Raw genomic sequence first — 23533 nt, 5'->3', positions numbered from 1 at the left:
GGGAAGCCTTCTGGGAGTAAAAATGCACCCCCCAGGAGGCTTCCCTGAGGCCCAGGAGGCAAAAAAAGGGGGGGTGCTACAAAAAAAAAAAAAGCCACGCTCACCCAGTCGCATGGTCACGCCCACCTAGCCTTGCCTACCAAACCAGTTGTTAAAAAATTTGAATCCCACCCCTGCTTCCAGACTGTAAATTTTTTGCATATTTGCAGAGCTTATTTATAAATGTGTAAGTACATACCCCAGAGAACCAGTATGGTCTCAGGCTTCTCACACAGCAGTTAATACGCAGCTGCTATTGTATATGAAGCTGCTACAAGGCTTTCCTTTTTAACTTGCTAAATCTACATCCATGTAAATTATAACTAAAGCAGCCAATTTTCATATCACTGATGAGTTTTTAGGTTTCACAGCACTGGACCTGACTTTCTGAGAAAAACAAGGTGTTCATTCAGTATGGCTACAAAACAGCAGACTGTTGGCAGCAGTTTGCAAGTAACCTCTTCCCAGACCATCACCCATTGTATTCAGAATGCGTGAAAACTAATGCTTTTCCCAGTTTTTTCCCAAGGAACATCAAATAGGATGACAAATAGATATAGATCAACCATGAATCTTTTGCAGAAGTGCTGCACATCAGTGATTAAAAAATAAATTGCAATTTACAGGCGATGTGTACCCTATCAGAGTGATAAATATTGGAGTATTTAGATTATTTCAATTAGATTTATTCTAGCTACCTTTTTTACAATATACACAACTGTTAGACATTTTTTTCAGAAACAAAATAGAAAAGTACTCCATAGTTAAAAGTCTTTGTTCTCTCCCCACTGGATTTTTTTTTTTTTTTGCATCCTGAAGAAAATATTGTAACTAACTTTTACTTCCATTTATGAAGATGGATAATGGAATCTCACTCATCAGATAATCTGTAATCCAATTAGCATAGTTCTCCCTCGATCCTAATTCTTTTTGAAAAGCACTCAAGTGAGTTAAATCACTTGTCTATTATATTCATAATTTCCCAGTCACCTTTCCCCAAACTCTCTTCGTTTGTTTAAACTATCCCATTTTCTGTTGCACAGTTACAACATGTCATCTTTTCTGAGTAATTTACTTCTATGTGGAATTTAAGAAGATTCGTGAATTTGGTCACTGCTAGCTTCTGAATCCTCATTTTTAAAAAATAGTTGGGTAAAAAAAGTATCTCCCCTAATATCAGTTTAGAAGAAAATGTTTATTTTCACCTGTAGTTATTTGCTGAATTTACTTATTTTCTATTCATACTTGTTACATTTATATTCTGCCTTTCATTCAGAAACTCAGGGATGAGCAAGTATGGAGTGTCTTAATCAAATAATATGTGGATGTAGGCAAAGCTTCTTCTAGAAATGGTCACACAAGAAATGGTATGAAACTATATGTATGAAATATCAATGAGTTTGGTTTATGCATTCGTTAGGATTTTTTAAATGGCTTGTTTAATAAGCCATATTGCTAGGTCATAATGGATAGGCTTGTACTTGATACTAAGCCAAAGAACAAATAACTATATTATGGCATAATATAGTCCTTGGTATTCTCTAAGCTTAGTTGTTTACATGAAGATGTTTCATTACCCAGCTAGGTAACATCATCAGTGCTAGAAAGGAGTGAGGTTTGCTTTTTATTAGGATTGTAGGAAGCTAAATAAAACATTGGCTTGATTGCAGTTTGGCTAAAAGATGAATCCAGCTATGGCATTGCCATAGTAGCTGCCAACCTAGAACTTCCCACTGGTGTGTATATAGCTATACTTGTCTGGCATGCGATACTGAAATCTGCACTAGATTTCATAACTTAAATGGTTAGAATTATTTAAACGTATAAACATCCATTTATATAATCATTTCCAATATTTTCTTGGATTACTTTCTCAATTTGATATTGTAGATCAAAGTTACTTTCTTTGTATCTTGACTTTTTTGTTCTTTTTTATTTTATAAAAAAAGGGATTTACATGCTCTTGTAAGAGAACACTCCTGTTTTATTATTGTAACATACCATTGTTATTTATGATCATATTATAACTAAATAATGTTTCAGTAAAGAGATGGAGAGATAGACATACCTGAAAGAGTAGACAGTATTATGGTGAAGATTGGTAGCCAGACGGTGAATCTTGGTCTTCATAGATTAGAACCAGAAAGAACTAAAATTACAATTAAAGGGAAAGAACACTTAATTTCAGCTTGCTAATACAGAATGTAGCAAAATATTTTAACATAGGGACATATTGAAAGATATTTGGGGACAGTGGATCAAAAGTTAATTTTAAGAATGTTTGCTATAATAGATAGTGATATTATGGGAGAGGAACAAGTTTTACCCTACAAGACAGAAATTGTTATAAAGACTGAATATAATATAAAATGTAAAAATATATTTCATAAACATGACAGGTTACAAAAATGATCTTTAGAAAAAATGAAACCTGCTGGTGTCTTAATACAGGTAGTCTTTGACTTATGATCACTTTTTTAGCAACTGTTTAAAGCAGAGGTGGAATTCAGCAGGTTCTGACCAGTTCTGGAGAACCAGTAGCGGAAATTTTGAGTAATTCGGAGAACCAGCAAATACCACCTCTGACTGGAGATTTTACAGTATTCTTCCCCTGCCACGCCCACCAAGCTACACTCACAGAACTGGTGGTAAAAAAAAATTGAATCCCACTACTGGGAGTTATGATGGTGCTGAAAAAAGTGATTTTCAATCGGTCCTTGTACTTAAATTGTCGCAGTGTCCCCATCATCACATGATCAAAATTTGGATGATTGGCAACTGGTATGTAATTACAACTGTTGTGGTGTCCCAGACTCATGTAATCACCATTTGTTATATTTCCAGGCAGCTTCCGACAAAGTCAATGGAAAGAGCTGGCTAGTGTTCACTTAAAGACCATATGATTCATTTAATAACTGTGATAATTCACTTAATGACAGTGGCAAAAAAGATTGTAAAATCAGGTATGCCTCAATTAATAGCTGCATCATTTAGCAATGGAATTTCTGGCCTGGATGTCAGTAAAAGTCAAGAACTACCTGTAATTAAAAGGGATATATAAACAACAGATCAGTAGAGTGACTTTCCTATAGTATATTGGATTTACAACAATTTTGTGAGAAGAAACAAAAAAAGGAAAAGAAATCAAATTCTAGGACATTTAGGACAATAAATTTGAAGGTTGTTAAAAGGGTAGAAATATAAAGTTGGTTTACTTGGTTAGGGTTAAAATACTGTATATATGTTGCTATCACTGATAACCCTTAATTAACTTTGCTGACAAAAACTGAATAAAGAGATTTTAAAGTTTTGTTTATAGGTAAGAAATGAGATATGAAGGAAACATTTCTTGTATTTTAGGAGAAGGTGATTAGTAAATTGTTTATATTTGTTCTGATGGAGGAGGAAGTTAGTTCTTTCTGTTCTTTTTCTTTATTATGCAGTATTCTTGTTTTTTCTTTCTATTTTTCTTTCAATTCTTTTTCTTTTTTCCACTTTCTATTTTTTTCTTTCGGTTTGTTTCTTTTGGTTTGTGTTACCTTTTAGCTTTTTAATTGTAACATTGAATAAAAATATTGGAAAATTGACTAAATACTTATTTGAAAGATAAAGCTGCAATTCTCTAATATTTCACATCTTAAATATACTACTATAGTTGCTGTTATCCATTAATCTTATTATTATTATTATATACAAATGATATTATTATACACAAATAATCCATTTATGTAATTGATGCTGCATCAGAAATATATAAAAAGAGGTCCCAAGTCTGCATGCTTCTTCTGGAAATCTTGGGTGCTGCTCCAAAATCCTTCAAAGCTATTAGTTAACCATCAGTTAATTTTAATACAAGGTAAATGTAAATGAAACAAAATCAAATTTAATTTTGCCTTGGCCCTACATATTACTTTTTGGAATGTAGCCCATGGTACACTATTCAATGGCCAAGTGTGGCTTTCAGCCAAGAAAATTACACACCTCTACTTTATATCATTTAAGAAGACGTCTGCCTTCCCTTATGAGCTGTAGAATTGGACTCATTACAGGTGAGAATAATAAGAAGAAAAAGATTCCCAATTATATTCCACATGATTATGTTAATAATGTGGTACTCATAACAATTATTTTTAGTTTGCCTGGTTACTTATAAGTGCAAAGTTTTTTCAATTAAGTGGAACAAGGGGACAATGTAAATAGAGAAACTTGCATACGAATGCAATATTTTAACAGGGCCTGTATTTTTGCTGAATGTCTTAGATTAATAAGCAATTTCTGCAGTCAGAATAGTTTTGGTTGTGAACTTGTACATGTCATATCTTTATATGTGTTTTGTTTGCAGAGGATCAGAAATAATAGTTATGTGAAATAATTTCCTTAAAAGAAACTTGACTGGAAATCAAAGAGAGCAGCCTAAAGTGCTTTAAGTCCTTTTTTTCAGACTAAAATTTTATTTATTTGAATATGTATTGCTCAGTGTTGGAGAGAGTAATCCCTTTGCCTTTAAAATGGTGTTTGGGTAAGCAGAGTGCAGTAGAAAGAGAACCCTCATAAAGACATTGCTTCTTTTTGGTATTTTGAATTTGGCTAATGACTTTCTGAAAAAAACAGAAAAAAAGATTGTCATGGGTAGTTTTGGGGTAAAATATGAATGACAGATACTGAGTTCAATGATACTTACTGTGATACTATAATGCTGACATTTGTACCTGCAGTATGGAGCAAGGACCAACTCCTGTTGAAAAGAAGAAGAAAGGAAAAAGGAAAAACGACACGTCACTTGATAGTTTAGAATTGGATCAAGGCCTCCTTTCATTGTCTGGACAAAACCTTGAGGAATCTGTTGAATCAGTTGACAGTCAGGTATACTTGAATGTTGAATCTTTATGGACATGAAACAATCTAGTGTTGCTACAATTTTCTCTCATGAGTACAACAAGCAGTTTATGTTTTGTTAGTTCCTATTATACTTTGGTTCTGATTGTTAGGGTCCCATCAAGATGTACCTGTATGTTAGCTTATGCATAGAACTGTAAGTGTGGAAAGTTGTCAAATTGTAGTCATTCAAATAAGGCCTTTAAAAACAAAAATGTAAGATTGTTTCTAGACACAGTTTAGCGCTTCTACCACACCCATCCGCCAATTTATACATTAGCAACAGCAACAGCACTTAGACTTAAATATTGCTTCACAGTGCTTTAGAGCCCTCTCTAAGCGTTTTACAGAGTCAGCATATTGCTCCCAACAATCTAGGTTCTCGGAAGGATGGAAGGCTGAGTCAACCTTGAGCCGGTCAGGATTGAATTGCAGCCTGCAATACTGCATTCTAACCACTGTGCCACCGTGGCTCTAATTGCCTTTAGTTGCCTAAACTTTTTATCACAGATTGGTGAGGATCTCATCAAAAAAATTAAATCATAATTTTCTTGACATATTCTCTTTCCTCTCACCAATCTTCCACTCTATACTTCTTTTGCAATTCTGTCTTCATTCCTTCTCTATTTTTTATATTTTCCCTCTTAAGCACAATTTTGACTTGAACTGCAAGATGAGCAGCATATAAATTTAATAAATAATAATGACTACCTTAATCCGCGATACAATAATTTTCATATGCTTGTTGCATTATTGAGCTTTGCAGCACATCATTCAGTTTAATGTGTGCACATTTTCATGTTCCCAATCAACAGACCTCTGTTGGCCGCAAGCATTCCATAAATTCACAAAACAATCAAAGGAACATCACACATCTTTTGGTAGGAGTATGTTCACTGCTCACTGTATGTATGAATTCTTTATTGGCCAAGTGTGATTAGGCACACAAGAAATTTGTCTTGTTGCATATGCTTTCAGTGTAAACCATTAGAGAGCATTTCACCAAGGCAGCCATTGGCTGCACCATCTTGACTCAAAGTATTATCCTGACTTACAATCATGTGAATGGTCTGTCACAGATAAAGTATAATAAAGACATCCCTTCACGTTGCTTTAGTTCACCTATCACTCTAAGGTACATTGAAGTTGCTTTTGCTTAGCATCATATATGAACCTAGCCCAAAGTGATTAATAACTTTAACATTTTATTTGACTTAGGCCATTGATGCAGAGCATGTCAGTTTGCAATATTTGGTTGTGATTTCTCCAGGGTTGAATCATGAAGTAATCAAACAGACAAGGGAGAACTATCGGATTCACCGGTATTGATCAGAAAGAGCTGAAGTTAGGCAGGAGAGGCACTCCATAGGGAATTTTCTGAAAGTGTTACATTAAAAGAATAGTTCATGTAAAGAGAACCGTCTGAAAGTGATTTCTGAATTGAGCAGTGTGTTTACTTAAAAAATATATGCAGTATGCAGGAGCAGCAAGTGGTTCAAATATGACGCCAGGAAAGACTGAAAGTGGGCAAAAACAAATTTCTTCTCTTTCAGAATTTAGATAAATTGGCAGGCAATTTTTAGGATTGGCAGTTTTCTCCCTTTCTTTCCTTGCTATCCAAAACTGCCTAGGGGGTTGGCAAAATATTCTAGGACCAGGTGGTGATGGAATAGAAATGTAATTTATTATGAAAAATGATCAAACAAAGTAGGAAGACACACACACACACACACACACACACACACACACACACACACACACACACACAGAGTGCTGAGATTTGTATTCATTTCCTGCTATATGTCTTAACTTGTCTATGCCTTGGCTTATGTTGATGTATTGTTTAGGGCTTTTCAGCATGCATTAAACTAGTACATAGCAGGATGCTCTCTCCATTGTTTGAAAGAAAGATCGCCTTAATTGATTTGGCATCATATTTATTCTTGGGGTGGGATGTTCAAACTTTTGAAGTGAGAAGCTAAATCATATGTCTGTGGTTTACAACATTTGGTTTAGTTCAGGCTTACTGGTGCCCTAACTTTTCACTTAGTTGGCAATATATTGGCCAAATCTAAGCAATGTGTGTTTCTTTGTATAACCTGGACAAGTGGTGGATTTCAGTTAAGCAGTATTGTATATATCTCTTCTACCATGTTTGAGTCTGTGTTTGCTGTGCAGAAGCGCCGTTCTGGACGCCAGGTAAAGCGTAGGAAGTACAATGAAGACTTGGATTTCAAGGTGGTTGATGATGATGGTGAAACAATAGCTGTATTGGGTGCTGGCCGAGCTTCTGCACTTTCTGCATCTACCTTGGCTTGGCAAGCAGAGGTATGGCTGGGACAATTGGGGAAAAAAACTTAGTTTCATTTAGAAAATCCACTTGCCTGTGAACTCATGGCACAGTATACATGTGACATCGTGTTTGCAGCAATTTGAAAATAATTACATATCTTGAGTAAAACCAATGGGTTTTTTTTAAAACTGAATTCTTGTAGAGTGCATTCATTTGTTATAAATTCCCAATCGAGCATATCACATTCTGGTGATACACCAGAAAAATGCAGCATTAACCTTTTTCTGTAATTTTAAATTATTCTAAATAAGTGAATCATTTAATTGATTATTTTCTGTCATTTGGAATGTAATAATATATACATATACACAAAAACAATTCTTATTTAATTTACTACTAAATAAGTATTTCCCAAATGAAATTCTAATCTGATTTTGATTTATCTGTATTTCTTTCATTTTAGAACATTTCTTATAGTAGTCCTTTATATTTAATTATAAACAAGGATTGATAATTGTGATAGTCAAAACAGCATAAAAATGACTTAAGAGTCAGTATGGTGTAGTAGTTAAGGCATCCCCCTGGGAACTGGGAGACTCTTAAGTAGTGGTCCCACCTTAGGCACAAAGTTAACTGGGTGACTCTAGACCAGTTTTTCTCTTAGGAAACAGGCAATGGCAAATCATTCCAAAATTTTGCCAAGAAAACTGCAGGAACTTGTCCAAGCACTCACCAGGACTCAACACTGACACAATAGCACATCCCCCATACCAGCAGTGGGATCCTACCTGTTCCACCACCGTTTTGGTGATGGTGTGCGTGCACCTAACGCACACACTCAGCTTTCCCCACACCAGCTGAGGCCTGCAGCGCCAATTAGCTGAGAGGATAAAGAAGAGAAAAGTGCTCTCAGCTGATTGTCCTAGGCTTTTTTTCTTCCTCTCAGCTGATCGTGGGAGGCTTTTTTTACTACCGGTTCGGCTGAACTGGTAGCAACCACCACTGCCCTGTACCTTATTTATTTATTAGATTTTATCCTGCCTTTATTACTTTATAGGTAACTCAAGGAGGTGAACATATATACTGTAAAACTCTGTCCTCCTCCTATTTTCCCCCACAAGAATAATCCTCTCAGGGGTGTTGGCCTGGAAGAGATGCAGAGAAAGTGTGCAAGTAACAGAAGTACATATGTAAACTAAATTCAGTTCTTAAACTGATAGCTTGTTTTCAGTTATTGCCTGTAGTAATATTCAGGCACTCTCATCCACTTTATCTGCCACTTTCTTTTTATATGAGAATATATATAAGATCATTAGACTAGACAAGACCGGAATAGAATTGTACATCATATATAAGTAGTCAGCATGATCTACCATTAATGACCGTTAGTTCAGTGTCTGTTTAAAGTTACAGTGGTACCGAACAAGGAGACTTACAGCTGATCCTCAAAGTTGTGGCTATCACACTATCCTGATGGTGATGTGATTGTGATTTGGGTACTTCACAAACAGCTCACAATTACGATGGTCACAACATCCTGCAGTTACATAACTGAATTTAACAACCATCCATCAAAGTCAGTGGGGAAACTATCAAGAGGTAAATTGCAATCATGTGATTTTTCATGACAAGAAGTATCCTTTCTATTAATTCCAAGGGATGTCTTAAAATGCTGAAGGCTTAACTTTTAACATACATTGCTTTAAAACACTAAATTCCACAACCACATCTGGGCAGCTAAACTTCCTTCTTTTGGTCTCTGTTCCATAGGAACCTCCTGAGGACGATGCCAACATAATTGAGAAAATTCTTGCCTCCAGGATGGTGCAGAAGGAGGTGAGAGCCTTCCTTCTCCTCGGAGCCCTTTCAGTTCCTTTATGAGTTATTTTTCTATTGGAAAGAAAGAATATCATTGATTGTGTTAAATTATAACAATTGGTATGAGAAGAAGATGCTGTAAATTATTTACTTTATCATAATTTGTCTCCTACAGTAATATGATAATGAAATAGTAGGACTATTATGTTCGGAGCGTAGCTTCTTCATGCAGTGAATGAATAGTCTGGAGTCTGGTAGTCCTGTTGGAAACAGAGGCAAGGATTCAGTTTGAAGCTCAAGGCAGAGGGATATTGTTCTCTGTTTGCCTAGAGTGGGTACTTAAATTCAGAACGCAACTGATGGCAAAATTGTGGCTCAAAAGTTGCCCTCGCCCCCTCGCCAGTTCTGGTATGTAAGTGGGTGTTTAGATCTGAAATATATTCTCTGCTGCCATGGTTTATTGAGAGAAAAATTCTGTTATCAATTGGCTGTATTATATTGGTAAATAGAGTGAAAACAGGATGAAAATAAGTTTAATATAATAAAGTTGGTGCTTGTGCATGGGTGTGAGTGTCCAATTTTGATGGAAGCCTGGGTAGAATCAAACCGCCCTGATAAAAGCCAATTGATAAATCTGCTCTCTTTTTCCACATGCTACTTAGGTTTGTAACTTAATGCAGCCACAATGAAGTAGCTTCTACACTTTTCTGTATTTTATTTTAATCTATTTTGCTTTATGAAAGAGTCTTGAAGGTCAGATATTTGCCCATTGTTTTATAATCTTGAATGAGCCAATAATTTTATTTCAAAATGGATTTAGACCTTTTCTCGTGGTCAGTTCAGCTTTTCTTGTAATTACTGCATAAAAAGCATATGGAAAAAAATTATTATACGAACATCTCAGGTATTGCTTTGCTATTTCTTATTCCTGAGAGATTTGAATGACTTGGCTTAATACTTGTAAGGAATGGGATTATCATTTGTTTTCCCTATTTACTTCTGCTTTTTTTGCCAAGTGGATTTTAATATTTTTCCAGTCATACTTGAACATCATACCTATGGAATCTTATATTTGTTACATTACAAAGTAGTTTATTCAAGTAAGCTACCATTGGCTGTGGAGTGTGGTCCTCACCTAGCCTCAGTTTTATCCAAATGATGCCGACTTAGCATTAGTGGCTATAATGGATATATTTAAACTGGACGTTTTTAATCTGATGTTTTTATTGTTCTTATTATTTTAAAAAGTTTTCAGTAGTTTTAATTGTAATGTGTTTTTTTAATTGTAAGCTGCCCAGAGTCATTGATTGAGATGGGCAGCTATAGAAATTGATTGAATGGATGGATGGATGGATAAATAAATAAATAGAGAAACTGAGAAATATATAAATAAAAATAGATAAATATAGATGCTAAGCATTAATGGGTATAATATATCTATATAATTAAACAAACAAACAAACAAATAATTGTTGTTCCAGATTTATCCTGGAGGAGCAACTTATGAACAGGAAGAGTTCTATGTAAAGTACCGCAATTTGTACGTATAGCATGTGTTTGTCTTATCAATGTGCTACGTACTGTCCTGTTTTGGATGTCCAAAACATATAAAGTAGCATCTATTTCTTCATACTAGAAGTTGACTAATTTGTCAAATTTGATTTTGCTCAATTTCATATTTTTCTAACTTTAAATTCCTTTTACCTGATTTCTGCAACACTTTTTCTAATATTTGAATTTTTGTATTTTTCCCCCTCAATTGATATCTTTGGGGAAACACTAGTAATTAATACATCACATTTTTATGCATACTTCTGCCAGAATATGCTTATTTGGTTGCATTTTTAACATTTTAAACATGACATTAACTGTAAATTACAGTTCAGCTTTTGGAAAGATATAAATGCAATTGCATATTTGAAGGAAGTGAGATTTGGATAAGTTTGTGTTAAAATGCCAATCATGTACTTATCTTCTTAATAATTTGAATGATACTCTTCATTAATTTATAGTTCTTATTTGCACTGTAAATGGGCCACCATGGAGGAGCTAGAAAAAGATCCCCGGATCTCCCAGAAGATTAAACGCTTTCGCAATAAACAGGCCCAAATGAAGCACATTTTCACTGAGGTCAGTAATGAATTTTCCTGGTTGATTTTATGTTCTTTTTCAGAATATATATGTGTATACATATAAGCAGGAATAGGAATTGGTGCAGATAATACATTTAAATTAATAGATGATGATGATGATGGCCTAGATGGATAAAAGTACAAAATTATTGTGCCTCTGCCAGGAGAAAACAGGAATAGAAAGGCAACATGATGGCATGTTGCATGTTGCCAGTCAACAGATACCTGAGAAGCTTGTTTTTAGAGTGCTCTTTTTCTAACTATCATGTCATCATGTGTGATGCTATTGTGGAAGTATTGTGGAATTAGAATGGAGGAGGTTAGTTTTCTCCTGAGTTAGAGATAAATAATTGATGTCCTGTTCATTCATTAGGGTAATTTCAAGCTTATCATAATAGATATTTATATTACTTGACAGCTCAAGATGAATACTCAATGAGAATATTGGTGTTTTTGTTTGATAGTTGCTTCCAACCAGCATCTTGAAAAAGAAATAACTGTTGGCATAAAACTCACGCTTTCCATACAGGTAGTCCTTGGCTTCTGTCCATTTATTCAGCAACCATTCAAACTTATGGTGGCACTGAAAGAATGGACTGATACTCAAAGTTGTAGCAATTGTAGCATCCCCATCACATGATAACATTCCAGGAGCTTGGTTGCTCAGCTTGTGATCAGGATGATGCAGACACCATAGCTGTTCCTTCCCAGCTTCCCTCAAGCAAAGTCAATGTGGAAGCTGGCTGCAAAGGTCTCAAGTTGCTCCAGTAAATTGTTCTAGCCTGCAGCACCTTCCTACCTGCTCACAGCCTCCCAGGCCCTCCTTGGGTTCTCCCAAATCACATGCAACCTGTACTGGACCTCCCCAACCTTCCCTGGCCTCCCCCATTTCTCAGGGGCGCCACTGTATTTCTTTCCTGGGATTCCAGGACTGCCAGGATTGCCATAGCTATGCTATCCAGTTACATGACATGGTGCTTGACAAACATATCACTTAGTGACAGCAATCCTGGCCCCAATTTCCATGATAACTCAAGGACTACCTATAGGAAATTATAGTTTCATTCTCCAAAATTAAGCATTTTTCTAATTGCAAGGTATGGGGAACTAGTTGGGAAAAGGTTAGAAGTGGAAATAAGTTGCAAATTCTCTGCTTGAAGAAGAAAAATAAAGTCTTCTCAGCTGGACTATTTGCATGCTATCCACCCGTATATTCTTCAGAGATCCCAACACAGCTCCAGATTCCAAAGTATGTCCTTTTGTGTTATGTAACCATCATCCCACTGATATCTTTTTTCTTATATTTAGTTTTATTTATTTTTGGTGGGAAGTAGTGGAGCATTTGGAAGAGTTGAGTTTCTGCCTTTACACTTTTATTCTAGATATAAGCAGAATTCACAGTTTTACAAGAGAAAATAAGGAAGTTTGGGTGGAATTGTTTTTCTAATATTTATTGGTCTTCACACATCTTATTTTAAAGATTGCAACTGAGGTATGTAAGGAAAAAAGCTGCCAAAGCTTTTATTTCTATAAGAAAGTCGAGGAAAGAACCTGCTAAAGAGCTGTTTTGCCTGCAACACTATTAAAAATAAAATGAAATTATTTGACAGTAAAAATTGCTTCCTTCCTGCTAGTTCAGGAGGCCCAAACGCTTGCTTCGGTCAGCCTATATGACTTTCTTGTTTCAACATCTGACGTGAATTAATAACTTGAGAAACTGATTTTTTTTTCCTGGCTAGGCCTAACATGACTTAATGCATATCTGCTATTTGGTTCTTATTTTGCCAGCCTGATGAAGATCTATTCAATCCAGACTATGTGGAAGTTGATAGAATTCTAGAAGTGGCTCACACAAAGGACTCCGAAACTGGGGAGGTAGATGTTGTTCTCACCATGATTGTTATTTGCAATTCACATTCCCCACCCTCTTGATTTTCATGGCTGACCCTCAGTCTGGGAAGCAGAAGGAGTTTCTTAGGAAAACACAGTGATACAATTCCCCCCCATCTGTCTCTTAATTGCCAAGAGTTTTTCAGCTAAGTAATTGTGAGCGTCCATGCGAGGTATACTGCTGATTCAGCAAGCTTGGTGCTGGAAATAAGAGATTACTGAAATGTAGTCATTGTGTGAGTCCAAGATGGAGTTTCTGTAGGACAGTTTTTCTCAAAATTTACAGTTAAGGCTAGACAGCCTTATAGCAGTACAGTACAGGCTAGACAAGCTAAATGTCTGAAATCTCTGTAATCATGTGCGTATTTAAATTGCAACTATAAAAAGCAGCATCCTTTTTTTCCTTCTTAATAACCCATACTCAAATATAGTCTAGAAAGGGACTTTTCCTTTGAACTGCATAGGTTTCTTGGAAGAGATGTAGTGCCTTATAGCTTTGGTTTAGAGCTGGTAAGATCAGCACAGTTATGGTATAGGTGTTCTGCTTCATGAAAAAGTGACAGAGTTTAGGCAGAGCCCACTCCAAGCTTGAGAGGTAAATTCCTTACCTGGCTTTAAAAAAACTCAGATTTTTTTTTTAATTTCTCATGCTTCAGAGCTCTGCCCCACAACATAGTACCTTGGGTATAGTCCTTGGCATCTTCCAGGCTCCAGGCTCCAGGCTCCATCTGACTGAGAATAGACCATAGTAGTATCAACTTTGTAAATAGAGAGTTCCAACTCCCCTCGAGTGATGATGGCTATAAGATGCTCACCACATTTTAAATGGGCCTTAAATCTCCACAGTTGTCAACACATGCATCATAAGTTTTGCATGCAGTAAACCTCAGATTCAGTTAAGTTGGGTAGACATGACCACATCTGGACTGCAAAAATCCAAATGACTACTAGATGGTAGCTTATACATTTGTGCATCTTTTTGTTGCCATTTAGCAACCAGTTGCATTTTTGCAGCCCAGTTGCTTCAGCATTAGAGAAGCCTCCTGATGTGAAAATATAGTCAGTCAATATAGTCAATATTCCTGTACCTAAAAAAAAGAATGGAATCAACATAAAATCTTTTAGTGAAAATCAGATAGTAAGAGACTATAGAGAAACCTTCTATTTTTTAACAAATGCCCTAAACCTTTCTGGATTAATTAAAATGATATATTGGTTTAATTCTTACAGTTTACCTAGGTATAAATGATAACGCATTATTCAGTTATCACTTCACATTTTGAATTATGTGATCATGAACCTTTGTATATCTATAAGAAAATATTATTCTACTAGTAACACAACAGTTAGAAATGAGGTATGGAAATAATTTTTACATGGTGACAAAATTGTGGATGTATTTTTCCTCCCCCCATGTACTTATGTAATTGTACAGTGTACAGGATCTTAAAAATTAGTGGTAAGTGAGAGTATTGATACTAAATCATCCCTCTCTTCCAAGGCCTATGGAAATGCCATGGAACATCCATATATTTGAAAATTCATATTTCTGCTCCCTGCCTTTCATGATAAATCAATTATTTCTATTAAGAAAAAAGAACTGAAGATAAAACATAGGTTATTGATTAACAAATGATGACTAAATGTTTTATGAGGTTTTTTTTAAAACATTCACATTAAAAAGTACACTTGGAAGTTGATGTCCACTTTTTGTGGAGAAAGATTGACTAATTAATTAAAAGTATATGCTGCCCATCTTTCAGTCGAAAATGACTCTGGAATGATAAAAGGTTTGTTTTATATAAAGCTTTTCCTTTTCTTTGGAAGCATGTGATAGTTGGCTCTAAAGTTGTATTCATGATCATATCAGTCATGGTTACACCCCTGCATACATCATATGTTTCAGCTTATCAAATGATCTTGTCATTATCTTCCAGATTATGTTTCCTCAAAGAGTTCCGTTATTTGTTCTTTGTCACTTTTTGCTTTGAGCCTTCACTAATTGTCCTTTTGTTGTTCCTGGATTGTAGGAGGTGACTCACTACCTGGTGAAGTGGTGCTCCTTACCCTATGAAGAAAGTACTTGGGAACTTGAGGAGGATGTTGATCCTGGGAAGATTAAAGAGTTTGAATTTATCCAAATTCCACCAGAACTTAAATCCTTGGTAAAAAATAAATTAAGCCTTAATTTTGATGGGGAAAAGAACTGATAGTTATGCATGAAATAAACATTAATTAAAGAATATTGTGGTTCAACATAATTTCCTCTTTCAGATCGTTTATTTGGCAATGGTTTTTTAAAAATCTATTTATTAGCTTCCTTTGAGTATTATTTTCAAGCCACTGATGTATTTACTTAATTGTCATGTTTCCAACCCATAGCTTATTGATCACTGCACTGGGTCATATGTTTTACTGAAATGTAACATTTTATTTATTTGTTTGTTTATACACCACTGCACCTCCTTAGGGCTCACTTTGGTTTTCTAATAATATATAATTAACATAGTGATAACCCAATAAAGACAAAGATACAAACCAAAAATCCAAAAATTAGTCCATCTAAACAATTGAAAAGACAACTATTTCTGGAAGGTAACTAAAATTGAGGCTTGTGTAATTTATAGTGGGAGGCCACTCCAGATGCCTGACACCGCTACAAAAACAGTGCCTCTATGCCTCAGCCTCCTCCACTTCCCAAAAGCAGGGAACCACCTGCTATTTTTCCTGGCAAGATAGAAAAGCTCTGGCTGATTCAAGAGCTGAATGCTTGAAGATAGCTTTATGTCAAGCCATAAATGATTTTAGTACCAATACAGTATTTAAAAAGCCAGTATAGACTCTGCAGCAAATTCATAATTAATATGAGCAGTGACTACTAGAAATATACTGGTCTGTTGCAGTTTGGACCATATGAAGATTCAAGAGCTCTTTAAAGGCAGTCCTATATAGAACTGATTGCAGTAGTCTAAATGATCAGAAATGAGTCAGAACAGCGAAGTCCTTGTGGATTCATCTATATCCTGGAAGGCAATCCAGTCTATTACATTATTCCCGAAGGTCTACTTGATGGATCTTTGAGGTTTACTTGTCATCGTTTCCCCCTCTCTACTACAGTACAAAGACCATATCATTATTTTTAGACAATATATATGATGAGTAGCTGCTATTCTTATGTTTTGCTGATAAATATTCATGTATTATAGAGAGAGCAAGAGAATATAGCTGAGATCAAATTTCATATTCTGGTAAATTGGTGGTGATGGAGGTTGTAGTATATCTACAATGATACTCTACATACTCATCATTTTTCAAATAGGTCTATTGACTCAAACTGGTCAGGGACTCTCCTGATCAGTACAATTTCTTCCCTGCTTGCTTCCTCTCATCCTTCCTCCCACCCTCCCTAATTTGTTTTTTATATCTTAGGAGCGTCCTGCCTCAGAGACTTGGCAAAAGCTAGAGAAGTCTCGGGACTATAAGAACAATAACCAATTGCGGGAATACCAGCTGGAGGGAATGAATTGGCTGCTTTTTAACTGGTATAATAGGTGAGTTGCAAGTAGGCATTTCCAGTGGGGATAATAATTTGACAAATTATTCCTGAAATCCTGGAAATAGTTTCTGGTTTGCCTTATTAATTCCTTTCTGGATCACACCCTGCCTGTGGGTGTAGGTGTGGGTGCACATCTTTACATACATTTTAAAACTATTTTAACCATTTCGGACAATACATGTGAAAGTGAAAACCATGAAATTTGGGAAGTTAACTCAGCATTTTGTACATATGAAGTTGCTATATATTTTAGGCCTACCATATTTACCTGAAAAGATATTTACATTGAGTTTAATGCTCCTCTGCCCAAAGGAAGAGTAGATAGAAAAAATATATATAAACTCCGATAAAATTCCTCTGGATTGCGCAAGATCTGTTGAACCAAGGGTCCCATCTCCAGCCAGAACTAGACATGGAGCTTTTCCTGTCTCCTGTGAATGTATGTGCATGTCACACTTGTGTGTGATTTATGGGTGTGTGTTTATATACTTGTCAAATCCATATTCCAAAAAAAAAAAGACAAGGGAAGGGAAAAAAGGATACTAGCTGAATGAGTAATGTCTAATTAAAATTAATTCATTGTAAAATAAGATGTCCCATTTATAAAATTAATTGATCTCTCATTGGCATTTACCAACCATTTATTTTACCATACACAAACAACTCTCACATGCAAAAACACATTATACACACATTACCTTCCCTCCTTTCAGCAGAAACTCCCCCCAAAAAGGACAAAAAAGCAGGCTGGAGATGAGTTAAGGAGAAGGGATAGCTGCACTGGACAGGGAAGGAAAGAGGAACGGGAGAACAAAACTGGATGTGAATGAGGCGAAGGAAAGAGGTAACTGGATAAGGAAGGGAAAAATTGAGAAAGAAGCCTTGCTTAGGAACTGCAAAAGGGTTACATTCTCAAGATGAATAGACTCTTCAAGAAAAAGCTAATTTTCCATATGTGCTAATATGCATTGTTCATTACCACAGAGTGTGGAAATAAATCCCAAGAACAAAGAAGGTTGTTTTAAATTAGGCAGAGTGAATAAAAAGTTGGTTAAAAGAACTTCGCTAGGCAATATGTTGTGCCAGTGTTAGTCTGCAGGGGAATTCACCCATTGGTAAAGGAATCATTTTCAGAAGGGCTTCCAAAGTTTTGTAATGGCTGTTTGTGGTATTTCCATAGGAAGAACTGCATTCTGGCTGATGAAATGGGTTTGGGGAAGACAATCCAGTCCATTACATTCCTCTCTGAGATCTATCTGATGGGTCTTCGAGGTCCATTTCTCATCATTGCTCCTCTTTCTACCATCACCAACTGGGAGCGAGAATTCCGCACTTGGACCGAGATGAACGCCATTGTGTACCATGGCAGCCAGATAAGCCGCCAGATGATCCAGCAATATGAGATGGTTTATCGGGATACACAGGTTTGTGCCATTGTATATATCTTAAGGAACTTTTTTTCCTGTTTGTTTTCAGCCTTGGGAATATAATCTGCAGAGTGGAGTGGGGAAAATTGATTAAAAATAAAGCTTTTGAGAAGGGACAGCGGGGACACTAAATGTAGAGGTAACAAGAAAGGCCAACTTGTATTTAGGCATTTCTTAGCTAAGTAGCATCCCATGTTTGAAAATAAAGATTCAGGATGTTTCTTCACCATTTTTAAAGTCAAACACACTACAGGTAACCCTCAGGTTAAAATGGCAATTGATACCAGGACTGCAGTCATTAAGCAATGTGGCTGTAAAGTATGGTGTCGTGTGATTGCATCACTTAGTAACACAAATGCAGTTTGTTATTCCAGGTTGAGTTCCAGTTGTTAATGTGACCCAAGACATGTGGGTATTTAAATAGGAAGCGAATGGAGTTCCATGTAAAAACAGTGGGGGTACTGTTGTGGCTTGTTGCAGGGGGTAGGAAGGATCTGGGAGGCTTGACACAGGGTGCACCCAAGTCTGAGGAGGGAGAGTTGTGCAAGCTCAGCAAGGCCAGAGAAGGAAGGCAAGGAGTGCATGGAAGTGCAGGGAAGTGCAGGGAAGCCTGGGAAGGAGGCTGTAAGGTGCATGGGAGTGCAGGGAGACTGGGGAAGGAGACTACTGGTATGTATGTGTACGGGACCTCAAGGAGGCTGGAGAAAGAGCATCCTGGGTGCATGTGAATGCAGGGTGGTGTAGGGAAGAGAACACAGGGTGCAGGAAAAGTAGAGTGGTGGTGAGTACATTTCAGTGAGCGATGGGGGGGGGAGAATACCATGTGCATGCATGTTAATGAAGTTGGAAAGAAGGGTTTGGAAAGTACATGTGTATGAGCAAAAGGGGAATGCATGTGTGTGAGCGGAGAAAGGCTAAGGGGGATTTCCAAAGTGACGTGACTTGTGGGAAGTTTGCAGGGAAGATCACAAGTGGCAATCATGTAACCATGGGACAATGCAACCAGTGATAAGTGCAACCATTGCCTACATTTTGGTTACGTGAGCACAGGGGTGCTGCAGTGATCAGAACTTCGAGGACTGGTTGTAAGTCCCTTAGTTCAATGCTTTCATAATTTTGAACAGTTGCTGAACAAATGGTCGTAACATGAGGACTACCTATACAGAAAACCAGAGTGGCACACTACAACATGGAAACCTTAAGGAAAAATATATTTGTGTGGATTGGTTGCCTTTGGTTGTAGGTCTGGATTCACATTGCATTTCTTTGGATTTTCTGCATGTGGACAGATATGCTTAGAGGATCCCAGAATTATACCACTATAATTTAAATGTTGAATATTTGTACGAATAAGAAAATGGTCATGGCTAATTAATAGCACAGGTGGTCCTCATTTAACAACCCTAATTTTCATCAGCAAATCTGCAGCTAAGCAAAGTAGTCATTAAGCAAAACATGTGACTGCCCTGCTTAGTTGTTACAGTTCTGGTTACAGGTGTTAGGTGAATCACCCATGAGAGATATCACATGACCACAACTTGCAACTTCCTCCATTGGAAGTGGCTCTTCATTGACTTTTCTTATTAGAAGCCAGCTGGGAACATTGCAAATGGTAATTATGTGTTTGTGTGACACTGCAACTTTAGTAAATGTGTAATGGTTGCCCAGTACCCAAATTGCAAACATGTGAGCATGAGCAAGTATCAAGGACTGGTTATAAGTCATTTTTTTCCAGCACTAGCATTACTTTGAACAATCACTAAATGAATGATCATTAAGTGAGGACTTACCTGTATTGTGAAGTAGATCCATAACCTTAAGTTTAAGTAAAACATGTAAATCTCCTTTTGATGCATTTGTTTCAGTCGCCATGTAGTTTGTTGCACTATTCAGAACATCTACCAGGAATGCAATCATAACTGATCAGCACTAATTGCTATCTAGGAATGTAAATTCCAACTTATTTTTTATAATATCATCCTTAGGGTATTCCTCTTCCTGGGCTCTTCAAATTCCATGTAGTTATTACCACCTTTGAGATGATCCTGGCAGATTGTCCAGAGCTGAAGAAGATCCACTGGCGTTGTGTGATTATTGATGAGGCCCATCGACTCAAGAACAGGAACTGCAAATTACTGGAAGGATTAAAGCTCATGTATCTGGTGAGAATTTTCCAAATGTTATATCTGAAACATATGAAAGATATTGCAGGCATATGTGCATATAGGAAATGTATTCATTTCTTTAATATTTCTTAAACGTCTGTAATTATACGTTACAGTTTCTCATTGTTCTGTGGCTTCAAAAATATAACAGAAAATGTTCATTGTACAGTAGTTTTCTGCTAGCTAAATATTTCTTCTACTGTGTGCATACTTGAGCCATAGAAACTGAAGATTTTTGTATGGTTTTCAATTTTAATAATAGTTAAATCTAATGGCCTGTGAATGCTGCTTACAGTTAAGTGACTTGAAATACAGAAAGGTTTCCTGTAAGCTGTCTAGCTGTTGAGCAGAATATCTGCTGGCTTTAAAGATGTAAAAAGAGTCCCAGGCTTCTATAACTGAAAACAATATTTTGACTTGCAGTGTGATCTATACTCAACAAAAATATTGCAAAATGTTTGGAAATAAAGCCTAATCCTATCCTGTTCTTTCTCTAACTTGACTATTATGATATGTCCTTGAATGGTAAACAGGAACACAAAGTGCTGTTGACTGGGACACCCCTGCAGAACTCAGTGGAGGAGCTCTTCAGCCTACTGAACTTCTTGGAACCACAGCAGTTCCCATCAGAGACGGCCTTTCTTGAGGAGTTTGGGGATCTCAAAACAGAGGAACAGGTAAACAAGAAAACAGTTTAGTAAATTCTCCACAGATGAAGGTTTCCTATGGTTTTTGCCTGAGGAAATTGGGGTTGGGTGGGTGGGTGGGGGTTGATAGTTCCTTGCAGATTAACTTAAGTTGTCTACTGAGTAAGCATTTGGCTACCCAGTGGCAAAAGGGTATAGAAATAAACAGGGCAAAAGGGTTGCCCAAACTATGGTGTGACCGTACTTTTTTGGATAAAATACATCTCTCTTATTGTTTTTGTATTCTAATGTGTACTCTTTTTTAAAAAGGAGAACACAATGCAGAAAACTCAAACATTCATTATACACAAACATATCCTCAAATTCTTCATATACAAATGTTGTCTTTCTTACCAAAATATTTCTGGACATGTGCAACCATATTGAAAACCATTTGTAACTTACTTGCCAACAAACTTAATTCACCAAGGTTTTCATTTTTCACATATCACCGGATATTTAGGTATATATGCATTTATACTCATGTTCTCCAAAGGTGCCTTTGATAATCTGTTGCATGGTGTTGCCCTAATATGATTACTTTCTTGCTGAAACTAGGAGCAGGAAAACAAATAGAACAGTTACATGGTGTTGCCCTAATATGATAATCTTAGAATTTGAGCAGTTACATATTCCCTCAATATACTAGCCCTGGCATCACTGAGAATTGTTTTCTGTGTTACTTTCATGAATTATTGGGAAAGTGTTATATATGGTATTTGTAGGTTGTATTTTTTAATCTTGGCAGGTGAAGAAACTCCAGTCTCTCTTAAAACCCATGATGCTGCGACGGCTGAAGGATGATGTGGAGAAGAACCTAGCACCTAAACAGGAGACCATCATTGAAGTAGAGCTGACCAACATCCAGAAGAAATACTATCGAGCCATCCTGGAGAAAAATTTTAGCTTTCTATCCAAGGGTGCTAACCAGCATAATATGCCCAACCTCATCAATACTATGATGGAGTTGCGCAAGTGCTGCAATCACCCCTACCTCATTAATGGTAAGAGGTAGGGCTGGAAGTTGGGCACTCCAGCCCACTTAACGTATGATGGGGAAATAATGGTGCTTCAATTTTCCATTTGCCCATCGATAGTCAGGAATGCTTTGCTTACTTTTCTTTGCTACCTTCCTAGTTAGTTGATGATGGTAGCATTATGATTGCTTTTATTTATTTTCACTTGGAAAGCCTCTTAACAGTAACAAATGTCACTTAGCTGCGTACTTAGCTGAAAGATTGTGGATGAATCAAAGATGGAGGACGCTGATATGTGTGTATAGAATGTACATTTCATAAGAATGTATGTTTCATAAAGGGATTAAAAACTAGCACTTGCATTTACTTTGTATTTTTCACAAAGCCACCGTAAAAATAAGGAATAGCACCAGAGGTTTTCTGCTAGAATGTTGTATGATAGGATTGCTTTTCATATTGGTTATGAAACTTAATTCCTACTGATTTCCCCCCCCCCCCTCTCTATTTCTGGGTTAGGAGCAGAGGAAAAGATCTTAGAAGATTTCCGTAAAACCCACAACTCAGAAGCTCCCGATTTCCAGTTGCAGGCAATGATCCAGGCAGCAGGCAAGCTGGTGCTGATTGATAAGTTACTGCCAAAGCTGATAGCAGGCGGGCACAAGGTGTTGATCTTCTCCCAGATGGTGCGCTGCCTTGATATCCTGGAGGATTATCTCATCCAGCGGCGGTCAGTACAGCTCAGAAGCTTATACACAAAAGAGCAACATTTGGATCAATTCTAGGCAGTTATTTGGCTATAAGTTCATTTGGCTATATGTATCTTCTAGTGCCTCTGTATATACTATTTTCTTCTCATTGTCTTAGATTCTTTCACCTCCTTGTTGTTTTTTTTCTCTTTTCTCTCTATTTTATTTCTCTCTGCATGCTGTTTCACTCTTTGCCCATTTTTATACTTTGCAGAAGAAATGTATTTTCCAAACATATGTAAGGATTATATTGAAAAAAATGTTGAACTGAAATATTTCTCCAGCTCTTTGTAAACGTAATTAGTTGCAAGACTACTTTTGGAATACTGATACCATCCAGCATATGTCTTTATAGAAGGAGCATGCTGCAGCTCAGAGATCAATCAAATTGTCAATGTATTCATTAGAACTGCAGGATTGCCTCCCCACTTCCGCTTGCCAATTATTTGGTGGCAACATTGTCCTTTCCATGTTAGTCATTTTGCAAATCATTAAAATAAAATCCTGCCATAAATAGCAACCAATCCTCAAGAAAAATAGGATTTGTAGTGCTATGCAGAAGCTGTAGATTAACTTGAATGACACTCATATAGCATTGCAGAGAAGAGAATAGCCCTATGGACTAGGCACATTTGCTAGTTTCACAGCATCTACCTCTCTTATGAATGACTTTGAAGCAGGGGTGGGTTTCTACCGGTTCTGTCCACCTCTGTAGAACCGGTAGCTCTGAAGAGCAGCAGACATAGAACTGGTTCTATGTCTGCTGATGTTTTTGCCTGCCCACCCACCCGGGCTCTTACCTCATCTTTATTTCCTGATTTTTCAACTCAGCTGCCGAATGAGGCACAGCTGCAGTTAGAAAAGCAAGAAAAGAGGGCTGTTTCAAAGGCTGCTTCTCTGCAGGCAGCTGCTGATGACGATTTATAGGC

The 23533-nt window shown here is 36.8% G+C and overlaps 1 protein-coding gene across 1 annotated transcript in view; it reads left to right on the top strand.

The window, feature by feature from the left end:
* CHD6 (chromodomain helicase DNA binding protein 6) overlaps positions 1 to 23533 on the top strand; it is an 87360-nt gene that overhangs the window by 30972 nt on the left and 32855 nt on the right. The window contains 13 exon segments of the mRNA XM_087959048.1: positions 4755 to 4902; positions 7093 to 7242; positions 8978 to 9043; positions 10507 to 10565; positions 11038 to 11155; positions 12946 to 13032; positions 15078 to 15212; positions 16477 to 16598; positions 17784 to 18027; positions 20016 to 20192; positions 20729 to 20872; positions 21630 to 21885; positions 22375 to 22585. Coding sequence (XP_087815174.1) covers positions 4755 to 4902; positions 7093 to 7242; positions 8978 to 9043; positions 10507 to 10565; positions 11038 to 11155; positions 12946 to 13032; positions 15078 to 15212; positions 16477 to 16598; positions 17784 to 18027; positions 20016 to 20192; positions 20729 to 20872; positions 21630 to 21885; positions 22375 to 22585 — 1917 coding nt within the window.

This window comes from Notechis scutatus, chromosome 3 (genome assembly GCF_049901735.1).
Source record: "Notechis scutatus isolate UNSWTSFEM ecotype Mainland chromosome 3, rNotScu1.2, whole genome shotgun sequence".
Taxonomy (NCBI): Eukaryota; Metazoa; Chordata; class Lepidosauria; order Squamata; family Elapidae; genus Notechis; species Notechis scutatus.
This window is presented reverse-complemented; position numbering and strand designations above follow the sequence as displayed.